This window comes from Odocoileus virginianus, chromosome 9 (assembly GCF_023699985.2).
Source record: "Odocoileus virginianus isolate 20LAN1187 ecotype Illinois chromosome 9, Ovbor_1.2, whole genome shotgun sequence".
NCBI classification, from domain to species: Eukaryota; Metazoa; Chordata; class Mammalia; order Artiodactyla; family Cervidae; genus Odocoileus; species Odocoileus virginianus.
The window spans coordinates 1,805,223-1,824,073 of record NC_069682.1 but is presented as its reverse complement, the minus strand read 5'-3'; the positions used below and the strand labels follow the sequence as shown (position 1 = coordinate 1,824,073).

The 18,851-nt window shown below is 40.8% G+C and overlaps 1 protein-coding gene across 11 annotated transcripts in view; it reads right to left on the bottom strand.

Annotated features, from left to right (window-relative positions):
• Positions 1 to 18,851, bottom strand: part of PLCB4 (phospholipase C beta 4) — a 460,969-nt gene that overhangs the window by 8,224 nt on the left and 433,894 nt on the right. For all 11 annotated transcript variants that reach the window (XM_070471870.1, XM_070471879.1, XM_070471875.1 and 8 more), the window contains 4 exons: positions 14,722 to 14,837; positions 13,384 to 13,459; positions 11,444 to 11,619; positions 8,050 to 8,151 (listed from right to left, as the gene is read on the bottom strand). In XM_070471870.1, coding sequence (XP_070327971.1) covers positions 8,050 to 8,151; positions 11,444 to 11,619; positions 13,384 to 13,459; positions 14,722 to 14,837 — 470 coding nt within the window. The remainder of the gene's footprint in view (positions 1 to 8,049; positions 8,152 to 11,443; positions 11,620 to 13,383; positions 13,460 to 14,721; positions 14,838 to 18,851) is intronic.

Sequence of the window (18,851 nt, the reverse complement as noted above, 5' to 3'; positions counted from 1 at the left end):
CGGTCACCTGATATGAATTCATTTGAAAAGTCCCTGATGCTGGGAAAGACTGAGGGCAGAAGGAGAAGAGGGCGTCAGAGGATGAGATGGCTGGATGGCATCACCGATGCAATGGAGATGAACTTGGGCAAACTTTGGGAGATGGTGAGGGACAGGGAGGCCTGGTGTGCTGCAGTCCATGGCGTCACAAAGAGTCAAAGAAGACTGGGTGACTGAACAGCAACAAATCTGTGTTTTAATATTTTTACTACTTATAGATGTATCTGTATGTAATATACACAAATGTGTCTTAAACTTTCATATGCATACAAATCACCTCTATCACACATGCATACATACATACATATTTGTATCATACATACATACAATAACCTCTATCAAATATACAGGTTGTTGGGCCCACTCCTAGAGGGTCTCATTCAGTGGGTCTGGGGTAGGCCTGAGATTCTGCATTTCTAAAAAGCTCCCAGGTGATGTAACTATATATATATATATATATATATAAAATTTTGTATGGTTTCCAACTTAACCTAACATATTCTGTGTTTTTTTTGATAACTTGTCACTTAGATTTATGATTTAGAGATATAACTATGTTTCAAATAATTCCATTATTTTCACCAGCTGTATGGATTTTTCCATTTATGGAAAATTTTGACTACGATATTTTCATGTTGCTGTTAATAACAAGTAGGTTTTTATTTGCCAACAATGCACAATGGTCTGGCGCATAGGGTCTTGCAATGCTTGGCCCACTGTCTGTTGGCTAAATAAATGAAGTGTAGGACATACCTTCTTGTGTATATAAGCAAAGGTTTCTCCAGGGGGTAAATCTAGGCTTGCAGGTTGGTAGCGAGTGAACAACCTCATCTTAACTCCAAAGTACTTATCCCATTTGCACTCCCATCCATAGTGTCTGGGTGCTGCTCTTTCTCCGTATCTTCATCCCCTCTTGTTACTGTCAGACATTCCCTTTTCTGTTGGTTGGCTGGCTTTCTGAAATGGCATCATGCTGCTGCTGTAGCTCATGTTTCCTGGATTACTGGTGAGGGAGAGTGTTTTTCAAGCCTGAACAGGCCTATAACTGCTTGAGTTTTTATAATAGTTATAGGTCTATTAAGGTTTTCTCTTTCTTTTACAGCCAGTTTGTGTATTTTAGTTTTTTTAAGCAATTGTCATTTCATCTGAGTTTTCAGATTCATTTGTAGTATTGTTTATAGTCTTGGTTTTCAAAAATATTTACTTCAGTATGTTCAGTTATTTCTCTTTTTATATCTAATGTTACTAATTAGAGCTTTTTCCTTCTTCTTGATCAGCCTTGCTGGAGGTTCACTTATTTATTCTTTTTCCAAATAACAAGCTTTTGGTGTTACTCTCCACTGATTTTTGTTTTCTATTTCAATACTTTTGCTTCTTAAACTTTTATTTCTTCCCATCTGAGATCTTTGGGTTCAGTTTATTTCTCTAATTTTATGCCCTCTTTGAGCATTTTTCTCTTAATTTTCATTAAAAAAAGAAAATATATATATATATATATATATAGCTAGGCTATAATTTTCACTGTAAATATCACTTTAAGATCTATTCTGTTAGCAACTTTGAAGTATGTATTACTGTATTGTGAAAAATAGTCACCATGCTGAAGTTGGATCCCTAAAGCTTATTAATCTTATAACTGCAAGTTTGTAGCTTTTAACTAACATCTCTCCATTTCCCTACCCCTAAACCCTGGTAATCACCAATCTACCCTGTATTTATGAATTTGGCCTTTTTTAGGGTCCACAAATAGATAGCATTTTTCTTTCTCTGATTTATTTCACTCAGCATAATGTTCTCAGAGATCCATGTTGTCCCAAATAGCAGTATTTTCTTCTCCTTATGGCTAAATGACATTTCATTGTATATACATCTCAAGCTTTCTTTAACCATTCACTTAAACACTTAGGTTGTCTGCTGCCTTGGCTGTTGTGAATAATCCTGTGATGACCGTGGGGATGCAGACAGGTCTTCCAGATAGTGTTTTCATTTCCTTTGGCTATATACCCACAAGTGGAATCACTGGATCAAATGGTAGTTCTACTTTTAATTTTTTGAGGAACACCCTCAGTATTACTTCCCACAGTGGCACTGCCAATCCCGCCAACAGTACACAAGGGTCCCCTTTTCTCCACATCCTTGCCAACACATATTATCTACTGAATTTTTGATAACAGCCATTCTAACAGATGTTGAAGTCATGTCTTATTGTGGTTTTAATTTGCATTCCCTGGTGATTAGTGAAGTTGAGCACCTTTTCACATACGTGTTGGCCATTTGCATGTCTTCTTTAGAAAAATGTCTCTTTTTTTTGTCTTTTGAAAAATGTCTATTTCAGGTCCTCTGCCCACTTAAAAAAATTTTTTTCCCAAACATTTAAAAAATGTATCTATTCATTTATGGCTGAGCTGGGTCTTCCCTGCTGCATGTGGATCTTCACTCCTTGCAGCAAGCAGGGGCTCCTCTAGTTGCAGTGCACGGGCTTCTTCTTGTGGGGGCTTCTCTTGCAGGGGGCACGGGCTCTAGGGCTCAGGGGCTTCGGTAGTTGTGGAGCACCAGCTTAGTTGCCGTGAAGCATGTGGAATCTACCCAGACCAGCGATCGAACCCATGTCTCCTACATTGGCAGGCGGACTCTTAACCATTGGACAACCAATGAAGTTCCTAAGCCCACTTTTAAAATCAGATTTGTTTTTGCTATTGGTTTATTTGAGTTATTTACATATTGTGAATATTAATCTGTTACCTGACATATGTTTGCAAATATTTTCTCCCATTTGGGAGGCCACCTCTTTATTTTGCTGATTATTTATTTCTCTTTCTGTGTACTTTGGCTACCTCTGACACGCTGATAAAGTGCATTGTCATTCAGTTACAAATATAATGTCATTTATGTTGAAATGTCTTCTTAGACACAAGATAGAAGTGTTTTTCAGTTTCTGCATGTCTTTCTTAGCTCTCTGATTATAAATATTTAATTTTATTTCTCAGTGGTTTGATAAGGTGGATACACACAATATATGCTTAAAAAAAGTAACTATTTGGCATAGAGAAATCATTTTTTAAAAACCAGGTCTTTTGTAGATGTTTTAGAATCACCTAACCACTGGATACAGAGTTATAATAAATAAGTATGTAGAGTTGAAATAAGAAAATTAAATAAAAAATTTTCTGGTTATTAATAACTCATAATTTAAGACAATTTGACCTCAACTGGACTGAAGTCCACTTTGCAACATATTTGGAAAAAATAGGACAAAGAGCTATTTAACAATTAGTATATTTTCAGACTGAATTCTGTATTTCAACTTTGGACAGTCTAAAACAGTTTAACAAGGTTTTTTATCATGGCATGAATATTTTATGTTTATGAGCTAGAGTGGATGATGTCCTTTCCACGTATACAAGGCCATTAAACAAAGTTCCTTGTCTGAGAATAATGTCCAGAGGATGGTACTTCATTGGAAATGACATTCAGTTGTCTATGTGTCTGGTGGTGAAAGTAAAGTCTGATGCTATAAAGAACAATATTTCATAGGAACCTAGAATTTTAGGTCCATGAGTGAAGGTAAATTGAACATGGTCAAGCAGGATATGGCAAGACTGAACATGTTAGGAATCAGTGAACTAAAATGGATGGGAAAGGGTGAATTTAATTCAGATGGCCATTACATCTACTACTGTGGACAAGAATCCCTTAGGAGAAATGGAGTAGCCCTCATAGTCAGTAAGAGTCTGAAAGGCAGTACTTGTGAGCAATCTCAAAAATGACAGAATAATCTCAGTTCATTTCCAAGGCAAATCATTCAAAGTCATAGCAACCCAAGTCTATGCCCCAACCACTAATGTGGAAGAAGCTTAAGTTGACCAATTCCAGGAAGACCTACAAGACTTTCTGGAACTAACACACACACACACACACACACACACACACACACACAAAGATGTCCTTTTCATCATAGGGGACTGAAATGTAAAAGTAGGAACTCAAGAGATACCAGGAGTAACTGGCAAGTTTGGCCTTGGAGTATAAAATGAAGCAGGGCAAAGGCTAACAGAATTTGGTCAAGAGAACACACTGATCAGAGCAAATACCCTTTTTCAGCAATGCAGGAGATGACTCTATACATGGACATCATCAAATGATCAACACCAAAATCAGATTGATTATATTCTTTGCAGCCAAACATGGAAAAGCTCTACACAGTCAGCAAAAACAACCTGGAGCTGACTGTGGCCCAGATTATGAGCTCCTTGTTGCAAAATACAGGCTTAAATGGAAGAAAGGAGGGAAAACCACCAGGTCATTCAGGAATGAGAGTGAAAGTCAAAGTCGCTCAGTCATGTCTGACTCTTTGCGACCCCATGGACTATACAGCCCATGGAATTCTCCAGGCCAGAATACTGGAGTGGGTGGCCTTTCCCTTCTCCAGGGGATCTTCCCAACCCAGGGATCAAACCCAGGTCTCCCACATTGCAGCCAGATTCTTGACCAGCTGAGCCACAAGGGAAGCCCAAGAAGACTGAAGCAGGTGGCCTGTCCCTTCTCCAGTGGATCTTCCCGACCCAGGAATTGAACCAGGGTCTCATGCATTGGAGGTGGATTCTTTACCCACTGAGCTAAGCCAAGATCAGTCAGTCAGTCAGTCAGTCAGTCATACATATGCGTATTTCCTCCCTTTCGGGCTTCCTTCCCATTCAGGCCACCGCAGTGCATTGAGCAGAGCTCACTCTGCCAGACAGCTGCTTGCCTAGCTGCTCAGTCATGTCCGACTCTTTGCAATGCTTTGAGCTATAGCCTTCCAGGAGCCGAGCCCAGGTCTCCTGCATGGCAGGTGGATTCTTTACCAACTGAATATTCAGGTGTGTCTAAATCAAATCCCTTATGATTGTACAGAGGAGGTGGTGAACAGATTCAAGGGACTAGATCTGGTAGACAGAGTGCCTGAAGACCTGTAGACAGAAGCCCGTAACACTGTACAGAAGAAAATGACAAAATGCCGTCCCCCAAAGGACGAAATGCAAGAAGGCAAAGTGGCTGTCTGAGGAGGCTTTACAAATAGCTGAGGAAAGAAGAGAAGTGAAAGGCAAAGGAGAAAGGGAAAGACATACTCAACTGAATGCAGAGTTCCAGAAACAGCAAGGAGACTTAAGAAGGCCTTCTTAAATGAACAATGCAAAGAAATAGAGAAAAACAACAGAATGGGAAAGACTAGAGATCTCTTCAGGAAAACTGGAGATGTCAAGGGAACATTTCATGCAAAGATGGGCACAGTATAGGACAGAAACAGAAAGGACCTAACAGAAGCATAAGAGATTAACAACAGGTGGCAACAATACACAGAGGAACTGTACAAAAAAGGTCTTAATGACCCAGATAACCATGATGGTGTGATCACTCAGCTAGAGCCAGATATCCTGCAGCATGAAGTCAAGTGGGCCTTGGGAAGATTTACTACGAACAAAGCTACTGGAGGTGACGAAATTCCAGCTGAACTATTTCAAATCCTAAAGATGCTGTTAAAGTGCTGCACTCAATATGCCAGCAAATTTGGAAAACTCAGCAGTGGCCACAGGACTGGAAAAGATCATTTTTCATTCCAATCCCAAAGAAGCACAATGTCAAAGAATGTTCAAACTACCGCGCAGTTGCACTTATTTCACATGCTAGCAAGGTAATGCTCAAATTCTTTCAGGCCAGGCTTCAGCAATATGTGAACTGAGAACTTCCAGATGTACGAGCCACATTTAGAAAAGCCAGGGGAACTGGGGATCAAATTGCCAACATTTCTTGGATCATAGAGAAAGCAAGAGAATTCCAGAAAAACATCTACTTCTGCTTATGCTAAAGCCTTTGACTGTGTGGATAACCACAAACTGTAGAAAATTCTTCAAGAGATGGAATACTGGACCACCTTACCTGCCTCCTGAGAAACCGGTATGTGGATCAAGAAGCAACAGCTAGAACCAGACATGGAAGAAATGACTGGTTCAAAATTGGGAAAGGAGTACATCAAGGCTATATATTGTCACCTTTCTTATTTAACTTCTATGCAGAGTACACCATGCTAAATGCCACGGTGGATGAATCACGAGCTGGAATCAAGATTGCTGGGAGAAATATCAACACCCTCAGATATGTAGATGATAACACTCAAATGGCAGAAAATGATGAGCAACTAAAGAGACTCTTGATAAGGGTGAAAGAGAAGAGTAAAAAAGTTGGCTTAAAACTCAACGTTCAACAAACTAAGATCATGGTATCTGGTCCCATCACTTCATGGCAAATAGAAGGAGAAAAAAGTAGAAGCAGTGACAGATTTTTCTTGCACTCCAAATTCACTGAGGATGGTGATTTTAGCCATGAAATTAAAACATACTTGCTCCTTGGAAGGAAATCTATGACAAACCTGGATAGCGTATTAAAAAGCAGAGATATCACTTTGTTGACAAAGGTCCGTATAGTCAAAGCTGTGGTTTTCCTAGTAGTGATGTACAGATGTGAGAGCTGGATCATAAAGAAGGCTGAGTGTCAAAGAACTGATGCTTTCAAATTTGGTGCTGGAGAAGACTCATGAGAGTCTTTTGAACTACAAGGAGATCAAACCGGTCAACCCTAGAGGAAATCAACCCTCCATATTATCTGGAAGGACTGGTGCTGAAGCTTAAGCTCCAATTCTTTGGTCACATGATGCAAGAGCTGACTTATTGGAAAGACCCATTGGAAAATGGGAAAGATTGAAGTCAAAAGGAGAAAGGAGCACCAGACGATGAGATGGTTAGTTAGCATCACCAACTCCATGGACACGAATTTGAGCAAAATCAGGGAGATAGTGAAGGACAGAGGAAGCTGCTGTGCTGCATTCCATGGGGTTGCAAACAGTCAGACACCAGTTAGTGACTGAACAATAACAAGATAACTATGCCAATATGATGGTGCAGAAGAGCACTGAATAAATTGAGTAATAATCTCCTTAAAGAGAAACAAATGACACTCCATGTTTATTGGGAAATTTCTTGTCCAAAGTGTTGAAAAGGTGATTTCTTTCCAGGTTAAATTTCAGTGGAATTCCAATCCCACTGCTGGCCTGTTAATTCCAAACTGTATTTAATCCAACAAAACTTCAGCATAAAAATACACCGGATGGTAATACGCTTTATATTCTGTCAACTTGAAACGTGGGAAATGCACTGGGTATCAAGTGCTGCTAACTCCCTCTCTAGGGGCCCATGACTAGCAATGTCCTCTTAGGTCTCCTTTACCAGCCTTGGCTAAAGCACTGAACCTCTGATCTTCTCTGGACATCACACAAACATTCTTCAACTCTATGTGGCCAAGGACGGATTAACACAGAAGTGCAAGAGTCACGTGCCCACGGCTCAAAGGAGCAGATCATGGTCATTTACACGCCAGAGCTGGGATTAGGCTGCAGAGGAACTCTAGCTGAGATCCTAGCCTTGCTTAGCCCCTGCCCTGGCCCTCTCCTACTTCCTCCTCTCTGCCCTGCTGAAGATCCTTTCCTCAGCAAATCATATGACCCAAAGTCTTATCTTTGTCTTTGTTTCTAGAAAACCCATTCTTAGACAAAGACAAACCAGAAAACCTGAGGGAGGTGATTTGAGATGATCCCTAGTGTCGAGGTCAGTACAAGGCCTATAGACTGCAAACGCATTCAGGATAGGCTTAACACCTAAGCAAATAAGATGCTTTCAGGATGACCTAAGCGTCATGTGGGAAGGATATTTTGCCATAATTTATACAATTTTGTTTATGCCATATTTTTGTTTATGCCATATAATTTTGGAGATGAGCACACATATATTGAATGTAAATATGTTTTACTAGTGGTAGTAAGCAATCAGAAGATTTTATAGCAACAATAATATATCTTCCCAGCAGATATAACCACAGGATTCTAAGCCAGCTCTCACAAAGTTTTTTTACATCTCAAATGTGAGTGTGTGTGTACACTGGAGTCAGTATTATGTTCTTGCAGTGAGCATTCCAACTCACCTTTCCCGTTCTGCTTTATTCTTGATGGATTTATCTTGGCTGATGGCTTTGCTGTTTTCCATAGAAATCTTAGCTTGCTGTGCTCGCATCTCTTTGCTTTCCCTGTGAATTAAAATAAAAACAAAGCCAGGAAGTGATCATTTTGTAATGTACAAACATCGAATCACTTTGTTGTACACCAGGAACTAACATAGTCTTGTAGGCCAATTATGCTTAAACAAACAAACAAACAAACTCACAGAGAGAGAGATCAGATTCGTGGTTTCCAGAGGCAGGGTTGAGGGGAAGGGAAGTTGGATAAAGGTGGTCAAAAAGTACAGACTTCCTGTGAAGTCACTAAGTTGTTTCCTGACTCTTCGGACCCCGTGGACTGTAGCCCACTAGGACCCTCTGTCCATGGGGTTTCCTCGGCAAGAAGATTGGGATGGGTTGCCATTTCCTCCTCCAGGGGATCTTCCTGACCCAGAGATCTAACTCACATCTGCTTGTCAGGTAGATTCTCTACCACTGAGCCACCTGGAACAAACTTCCAATTATATGATAAATAAGCACCAGGGATGTAATGTACAATGTGATGAAGTTGTATGTTATGTAAACATGAAAGTTGTTAAGACAGTAAATCCTACAAGTTCTCTTACGAGGAAAAATATTTTTTCTTTTATTTTGTATCTCTATGAGATGATGGAAGTTCACAAAACTTATTGTAACCATTTCATGATATATGCATGCCAAAGCACTATGGTGTGGAGCTTAAACCATACAGTGCTGTATATCCATTACACCTCAGTAAAACTGCAAGGAAGAAAAAGACACCTGGGGAGTGGAGAGTGAGTGTTCAGTAGGTAGAGTTTCAGTTGGGGGAGATGATAAAGTTCTGGAGCTGGATGGTAGTGACCAACGGTTATAATAGTGTGAATACACCTTATGCTACACACTTACAAACAGTTGACATAGTAAATTTTGTGTTGTGGATCTTTAACTCTAATTAAAAATATAAACAAAAAACAGATTTCATATGTGACAACAGGACTGGGTTCACTTTTTATCTCATTATCGAGATCATGAAGTTGTCTTGCATTGTGAGGAGGCGGGCAGGAGCCCCAGTCCACACGCATGCCTCTCCTGGGGGCAGCGGGGCACTCACTGTGAAGTGTCAGCGGTGGGCTGCGAAGAAGAGACACGATGTGTGTCTAACGTAACCCCAACCACATGATGAGCCTATACAGCTGCCCGGAGTAGGACACTGTTGTTAAGTCATCAACATGCCAGATGCATTCTGAATAAATAAAAGCTACAAATTCCAACTTATGTGCAACTATCTCAGGCAATCGCATTTACAAGCCTATATGCAAGAAGACGAATGGGAATAGTGAGGACAGAAGGAGAATAATCAAAGAATGCATAGGGACAACCACTCACACTCACAGTCAGTAAAATACAAGGATTTTCCAGCTTTGTCCCATGCTTTTTGGGGGGATCAGATTGCTTGGAAGAGAAAGCATGTTCTAACACTCACAAATGACTGTCTTGCCTTCTGACAGCCCAGGGGGATGAAGGGGACAAATGATTTCAAATAAACACAGGAAATGGAGTGGGGGAGGATGCTTACAGGTGACTGATCACTGTGTGTGAATGGGTATGTGTACCACAAAAACTCATCTCTTTGGACTATTGATGAGTACAAACACACACCATTTAGACTGAAAATGAAAGTATTGACAAAGAATCTTCTCTGGAACCCATGGTGATCTCCTTGGAGCACTGCCCAGAAATGGTCAGGTTCAGTGGTATTTGTACTTTGTGGAAAAGGATGGACAAAACTGAAACAGAGAGGTCTCCAGTCAAGGACTTAGGGCCACAGAAGCTGGAATATGCACAGAAACTCCTGGACCAAGAAATTGGCGCTCAGAATTTTTTATAACTTGTTATTAAATTGACCATCTCTTCATTCATTCATTCAACAGCACTTATCAGTAACCAAATAATGTTGCCAAATGTTAGGAAGGCAATAATTTTTCAACCAAGAACAACAGCTATGACGGTAACAAAGAAACATGACCACACGATACTTAACAAAAAGCTTCAGCGCCGCTGTTACTTTGAAAAACACCCCTACCATGGATCTATTTCTTAAGGTAAATTAGTAATAAGGTTATGGTTCCTTCAAATGACTTCCTAAGTCATGCAAGAATTCACTTACTTTTTTTTTTTCTTTTGGACAATGGGTACTGTTCGGGATAATTTTTTCTCCTTTATTCAACTACAGTAAAAGATTAGAAGAGAGTACCTTATTCTTCAAAGTATCTTTGAATAAAGGTGGACATCTAAAATCTGATATTGCAGAAATGGTCAAAGGGAAGAAGATGAACCGACCTTTCTGTGTACTAAATCAAGAGCATTTCTCGGGAAAAAGGCACTTTTAATCCTATACAAATAAACAGAATACTTTAAAATGGATATGGTATGGTACTTGAGCCCACAAGAAACTCAGCATGACATGCATACCTCATTTAGTTGGCTCATGAGAGAATGAGAAACTACGGCAAAAATACTTCACGTTCTTACGGCTGTGTGTCACTCCATAATGAGCTTTGGAATCTGGGAATGTGCCTACATAACTCACTTCAGAAGTTTAAAGTTTGTTTGTTTGTTTTTATTTGTTTGTAAAATGCTTCTGTTTTATACTTTCTGGTGTGTATCAACAGACCGCCACTGAGGCACACAATTGGCCCTATAGGAGCACGAGCTGCATCCAAGCTGTGATAAAAAGACATCACTGACATAAACACTCTTCTGCCTGGGGAAAAAGTCCAGCTCACCATCTGTAGTGTCTTAAACATGATAGTCAATGTGCTGAAATAGGGAGAAGCAAAAATAAACAGATACTTTTTGCTATTTCTTGATCAGACCTGCCTTTCTAAAATTTATAGACACCCTGACAGTGGAAAGAAAGGTATCTCTGAGTCATCAGAACCAACCATTCTAGGAGTTCAATTGCTTGGTCTTTATCTCCTTCTGCATCTTTTCTTCCTAAGAGGTTCCAGAGATCATTTCTTAAAAGCCAGATCTGGCCCTATCATCTTGTGAAGCCTCCAGAACCACTCAGAGGCAGCAGAGTCTGTGATAACTTTTAGTCTGTATGGTATGCTACTTGTAACGTGACTTAATTTGTTGTAGGAGTATGATATCTTGCCACCACTTGGAAGCATTTTGACGGTCGAGGCCATTTCTTATAGTTCCTCTTGCCACATCAACTCTATGACAAAGTATACAACAAAGCTCAGTGTTATATGTGAAGCTGATTTTCCTTACTACTTGACACTTGTGCACGCACACACACACACACACACATGCTTTAAAGCCTGGGAGCTTCCTCTGGGGCTAAGCCGCCCACCTGTCATGGGACAGTTTCAGCTGCTGGGTCTGCTGCTCGTGGGCGCTGATGAGGAGCTTTCTGAGCAGCTCGCACTGCTGGCTGAGGTGCAGGTCCCGGATCTCCTGCTCCTCCGCACTGTGGGTATTGATCATGTCTGACCACTCCTTCGTGTGCTGTGCCACAATCTCCTTGACCTGTGTGGGGAAAGGGTGGTGCCACCTGGAGTTCTCACAAGCACAGGAGCTAAAAGCACGGTATTAACCATGCATTTCAGATCCCCCTCATTGCTTTACTTGGTCAATCAGTAGACACTTATAGAACCTGTAAAAATATGTACTAACCAACAGGAACTAGGAAGTCATCACTTTTTAAAACAGGGCAATCATTTTGGCTCTAGGTATTTAACCATGACCCATTTCACTGCCTAAGTTGCCCACACGCTGGTTTGTCTGGTCCTTGGGCTCCTTTACCAATTCGATGAGAATTCTCTTCATCACCTCATGCCTTTCCAGCTTCACTTCCACAAGGTCACAGTTCTGAAAAGAGAGCTATATGTTCTCTTATTCCTGGGTCATGACTTATTGTGTCATCTTAGCAAACGCTGGGGTAGACAGTCTTCCCCTGCAGAGAGTATCTGTGCTTGTCGCACTGTGCGTTTACGGCTCATCAAGCGCTAGAGTCTATTTCTCAAGCTCCTTGAGTCTGGCTGACCTGTGACTTGCTTTAGCCTGTAAGACTGTAGCAAATGTGATGCAAACAGAAGCTGTGAAAGTGCTTATCCTTTCTCTGTTCTTGGAACTCTGAGAAGTCTGTGCTAGCCTGCTGGAGAGTGAGAGGTCACAGAGTTAAAAACCACCAGCAGCCAGCTTCCCACCAGAGACCTCAGAGAGGCCATCAGTCCCAGCCGACCGCTGACACCCAAGTCCAGCAGTGATCAGCAGAGCTGTCCGGTGGTGTACAGTCTGAATTCTAACCCACTGAACTGTCAGTTAATACACGGTAGTTGTCTTAAGCCACTAAATTCTGGCACGGTGTTTCACTCAGCAAAAGCAACTTGAAATAGTAACCAAGGTTTCTACTTTCATATTTACATAAAGCGTTTAAAAATCATGGAGTGTTGTATAGTCATTAATTCTCAAACACTCTAGTTAAGAGGAGGAAAAAAGAGAGCAGGGAACAGCTCTCAAAAATATACAGCTGTAGACTCTCTACACCTCTTTAGACTGCATGGCAGAATAGACAAATACACAGAACCAAGGAGAACTTCAGTTTGGACCGCCTGCCTGGCCTGGGTGTGGGGCAGTGTCACTCGCTGGATGATGGAGCTTCATGGAGACGTAGGAGACTGGCTGGTCTGACCAAAAGCTATAGTTGGAAACTTTGTCTTTAACAGTTCTTTTTCTTCTATAACTTTTATCATAAGAATTGTTTATGTTCTTGACTGCAACATGGTGCTCAGTTCTTCAAGGTGTCTGTAATCACACTTAATGTCCCCTAAACTCCTATTTTCTCGTGTTTTGTGGGTGGAATATGAGTAATTAGGCTCATCGCCTAGAATCTTAGCTCTGGAGTTTTCCCCATCCCAAACTTCCACAGCAAAGTTAGAATGGAAAATTAAATTATTGACTATAAAATAAATATTGAAATAAGAGTTATTAAACCCTCCGTACGGGTGGTTTTCTGTCATATGTTCAATGCCACATCTATAGGGAAGTAATTCTATATTCTACACAATATTTCCTTTTAATCCATGTATTGATTTCCTGATGCCTCTTAGGCAGACAACATAGACATTGTGAGTATATGTCTACAATGAAGGAAAGGTGTTCCATGTAATGCCTCTTCTCTAACCCAGTGGGCCCAGACCAATCCCAGGCTACTGTTATTTCTGATTAAAACTGGGTGCAGCTTCAAAAAAAATTACCAAGTTGTTGCTGTATAAATAAGCATTTTCTTACCTTAGATTTGTGATCTGATGTCAGCGTCTGAATTTTAATTTCTGTTTCTTTCTTCATTTCAAGACAATTACTTCCCCTGAAAATGGAAAACCGCAAATGCATGCCAAGCATGAGATATCTCCCCACTCCCAGAGGCCTTTGCTCCAAAGCCTTCCACTGAAGACAATTAGTTCATCACACCTGGGATGCCATGGCTCACTGGGCAACCTCAGTTCTTCTAGTAATAGATGCACACCTTACAAAATATCTGTATCGTGATTACTCAATTCAACCACTACACAAAGAGCCATTTCAGATCTAACAATTATTTCATTGTAAAGGATTTGTTGTCAGTTTCCATTTTGGTTCCTGCTGTTCTTCAAGCTATTTTTCATTTATTCAATAATATACTATTTAGGATGAGAACTGAAAAACAGGACCTCAGCCTTGAAGTGAATTTTCAATTCTTCTACTTTGGTTGTAAAGCCAGATTTTTGTCTTTGACACATGCCAGCAAGGGAGAAAAATAGCATTTCTTGGCACTACGGGATAATTTTTGCTTCTTACTCTATTGTGAGTAGGAAATATATACTAGGCAATTGCCCAGCAAGCATTACTGCTTATTTCAGTGATTATTTTTTCCTTTTGGAATATCCATATCATTGCTGAAACCAAAACAGGCCCTGAGTGTCTGTCTTCAGCATGTATGCTCTGATTTATTATAGCCTAAATCAGAATGCTTCATCGTATTATTAATGAAGAGTGCCTCTGAGAGACATATTCTAAACATCCACCTGATCACTTCTCCATGGCTGGCACTGCCTGTGTTTTCCCTGCTCTGTTATTCAGTTAGCTTGCAACATCACAGAGACATCTCCCTAGCTGAATTCTAGATAAACTCTTTCAAAGTAAATGCAATGACAGGTTTTATTCAACAGTTTTAGCTATTGGAATAAGCAAAAAATTCTTGAAATATTAAACATCAAAACTGGAATTGTCCCCCTTGAGTACATCAGCCTTATTATTTATTACCTGGTGTTGTGAAATGATTTCTGGAATTTTCCCAACTTTGTCTTTCCTTCTTTCCCCATTCACCTTAAAGGTACTTGCATGGAAAACTCATGAAAGACACAGTTATTATTTCATTAACCAACATCTGTAGAACTTGAACAAAGCTCCTCTTTCCACTTCAGTCACTCCCTTTAGCTTAGTAGGTCTCTTATTTTCTGAAATCATTTTTAATGATGAAAACACAGCTAAGACTAAGTTCTTCCTTGGCCTAAACAGGCAGCTAAACTGTGGGAAAAGCCAGAACATGAAAAGGCAAAAATCTTCCAGAAGGAAATCAACAGCGCTTACCCTTTCTTCTTCATTGCCTTCTCTAGGATTTTCTCATGAGTTAGTTTCTCCTTGTCGTACTGGGCCACAATCTTGTCAACTTGCGTGCAATGTAGTTTCTGCATGGTACTGTGCTCCTGCAAAGAATTTATGGTTCCGAGTTAGACTTGCAGTAAGGCTGATAAACTTTAGCCCACATTGGGCTGGTATAATTTTCACCAGTGCCTGTGGAGTCTCGGTTTGCAAATCGAGAAGTAACTGAGTCTGGGAGCCAGAAAGACTTCCAATCTCCCACCCAACCCGAGAGTTTCTTCTATCCCCATAAGGCCTCACCAACAAGGGGGTCTCCAGCCTCAGTCCAATGAACATGCCTCCCTCCAAAGGCAGCCCCGCCCGCTGCCGGGCAGCACCAATCACCCCGAAGTTCTTTCCTCTGCACATAGATGGCTCTATTGAACTCCACCCATCCATCTTTTTTTCTTTTCTTTTTTGTCCGCACCATGTGGGATCTTAGTGCCCTGACGTGGGATGGAAGCCACGCGTCGCTGCACTGAAAGCGCACAGTCTAGACCTCTGCACCACCACCGAAGTCCCTCACCGTCCACCTTTGCTCTGCTGTCTGAGTCATCTGACTGGTCCACGGCCCCTTCCTCAGCCTAGTGCCCAGAATGCAAACTCAGTCTCCACATTTCTTCTCTTCCACATGCTGAATATAACTACTCATCGCGTGGCATGGCTTCTACACACCAGGGACATTTTAGAAGTCCTTGAACACCGTCCTTACACAATGAGAACTGCCACTGTGGTTTCACTGTCGGTGCATTTTGGATCCCTAACAATTAATATTTTTGCCAGCTTCCTTATCCAGATGCACTCACAAGGGAGACAGAATGTTCAGGAGCCTTGGTCTTCAGCTTTACAGATATTTAAAATATTTCTCCATCTGCTTCCTCTAATCACTGAAATGGGCTGAAAGGCTTTGAAAATAAGTATTTCTCTATGAACATTACTTTTTCCTGATAATTTGGCCATATCTAGGGACTTAATGAAATCAGATTCTTTAGCTGCTCAGCCCCTAAACACAGAGGAAAATATTACTATCAGTAGTATTCACTCCAAGATGATGCTTAATGTATTATTCCCAGTATTACTCTTGAGAAACTTAGAGAAATGAGATGATATTAAAGTCTGGAATGGGTAGACTACATTCAGCTTATACAGCCACCCTCATGGCCATGTTTGCTTTTGCTTACTTTTTAGAGTGTGTCCAAAGAAGACATACAAATGGCTAACAAACACGTGAAAAGATGCTCAACATCACTCATTATTAGAGAAATTCAAATCAAAGCCACAGTGAGGTACCATCTCACGCTGGTCAGAATGGCTGCCATCTAAGTCTACAAGCGATAAATGCAGGAGAGGGTGTGGAGAAAAGGGAACCCTCTTACACTGCTAGTGGGAATGCAAACTAGTACAGCCACTATGGAGAACAGTGAGGAGATTCCTTAAAAAACTGCAAATAGAACTGCCATATGGCCCAGCAATCCCACTGCTGGGCATTCACACTGAGGAAATCAGAATTGAAAGAGACACATGTACCCCAATGTTCATCGCAGCACTGTTTATAATAGCCAGGACATGGAAGCAACCTAGATGCCCATCAGCAGGCGAATGCATAAGGAAGTTGTGGTACAGATACACCATGGGACATTACTCAGCTATAAAAAACAGCACATTTGAGTCAGTCCTAATGAGGCGGATGAAGCCATTATACAGAGTGAAGTCAGAAACAGAAACACCAATGCAGTGTAACAACGCATATATATGAAGTTTAGAAAGGTGGTAGTGATGACCCTATATGCAAGACAGCAAAAGAGACACAGACGTAAGGACAGACTTTTGGACTTCATGGGAGAAGGTGAGGGTGAGATTTGAGAAACAGCACTGAAACATGTATATTATCATATGTAAAACAGATGACCAGTGCAAGTTCAATTCATGAAGCAGGGCACTCAAAGCTGGTGCTCTGAGACAACCCAGAGGGATGGGGTTGGGAGGGGGGCGGTTAGGATGGGGACACGTGCACTTGTGGCTAATTCATGTTGATGCATGGCAAAAAACCACCACAACATTGTAAAGTAATTAGCCTCCAATTAAAATAAATAAATTAGTTAAAAACATTAGGTGTGCAACAAAAGTTAGTGACTTAATTTTTAAAAATTGATTCTCTTTCTAAGAAAATCACCTTGAACCTAATTCATGAATATCTTTAAAGATTTCATAAAATATAAATGGGGAAGGGATTTTGAACCTTACCAAGATGTCCTTAATTTCCCAGTGTTGCTAGTGAGTTAACACAGGAGTTGATCTACAGTTCACATATACATCAATTCTTCAGAAATGCATTGGCGCAGCCAGTCCTAGCCTTCCTGCCAGGTTGATAAATGCCTTTGGGAGTAGGTGTAGAGGAAGGTGGTGATGGGTTCTTGGAATAGGCTCTAGAAACAGGGACAATGGGATGGTCCTAGACGATGATACTTTGCTCTGGATTTGGGGTCAGAGAATTATATGTAACAATGTCTTGCTTAATATGTGGATGGAAGAGATGATAAATCTAGTCCTAGTACCAATCTAGTCCTAGTACTGGGCTGGCCAAAAAGTTCATCTGGCTTCTTTGGCCAACCCAATATATGCTCTTGAGTGTTATAAACACATTTCAATCAGGTCTTCTGCATTGGATTAAGGATATGAACAGTCTCAGGTCTTGGGACAAGCCACTTAATCTCAGTCTGTCCATCTTTATAATTGAGACAGTGATACCTACTTTAGTGGGTTGTTAGGATTAAAAGTAAATATAATATAAATCATATTTCAAATGCTTATTAAGCCTTATTCAAAATATGTTGCTGTTCAGTTGCCAAGTTGTGTCTGATTTTTTGTGACCTCATGGACTGCAGCACACTAGGCCTTCCTGTCTAATTCAAAATATGGTGACATACAAATCTACTTATATTATTTGATCCTCATGAAAACATGCAGAGTGACCTGAGAGAACAGCCAGTGAAATTAAATCAATAAACCTTTCCTTCAAGTTTAACACACTACCCCAAGAATAGATTGACATGTTGATGTATCCTTATTTAAATGGATTTAGCTACTTCTGTACTATTATGGGGGGAAAACACTAAAAAATACTAGCCTTCCTTAAAAGATTTAATAAACATCACGCCTGTCTGCACATGTATTAATTTTCCTGGACAACTAAATAAGGGGCTCTGTAAGTCTAGGGGCTTCCTAGGTGGCTCAGTGGGTAAAGAATCTGCCTGCAATGCAAAAGATGCAGGCAGACACAGGTTTGATCCCTGGGTCAGGAAGATCCCCTGGAGGAGGGAAGGCAACCCGCTCCTATATTCTTGCCTGGAAAATCCCATGGACAGAGGAGCCTGGCGAGTTACAGTTCATGGGATCACAAAGACTTGGACATGACTGAAGTGACTGAGCACAAATGCATGTAAGTCTAGAATAAAACATCCTAGAAGTGCTACCAGACATGGAACAGACTGGTTCCAAATCGGGAAAGGAGGACATCAAGGCTGTATGTTATCACCCTTCTTATTTAACTTATATGCAGAGTACATCATGAGAAATGCCGGGCTGGATGAAGCACAAGCTGAAATCAAGATTGCTGGAGAAATATCAATAATCTCAGATATGCAGATTACACCACCCTTATGGCAGAAAGTGAAGAGGAACTAAAGAGCCTCTTGATGAAAGTGAAAGAGGAGAGTGAAAAAGCTGGCTGAAAGCTCCACATTCAGAAAACTAACATCAGGGCATCTGGTCCCATAACTTCATGGCAAATAAATGGAGAAACAGTGACAGGTTTTACTTTCTTGGGCTACAAAATCACTGCAGATGGTGACTGCAGCCATGAAAGTAAAAGATTCTTGCTCCTTAGAAGAATAGCTATGACCAACCTAGACAGTATATCAAAAAGCAGAGACATTACTTTGCCAACAAAGGTCCATCTAGTCAATGCTATGGTTTTTCCAGTAGTCATGTATCGATGTGAGAGTTAGACCATAAAAAAAGGTGAGCACTGAAGAACTGATGCTTTTGAGCTGTGGTGTTGGAGAAGACTCTTGAGAGTC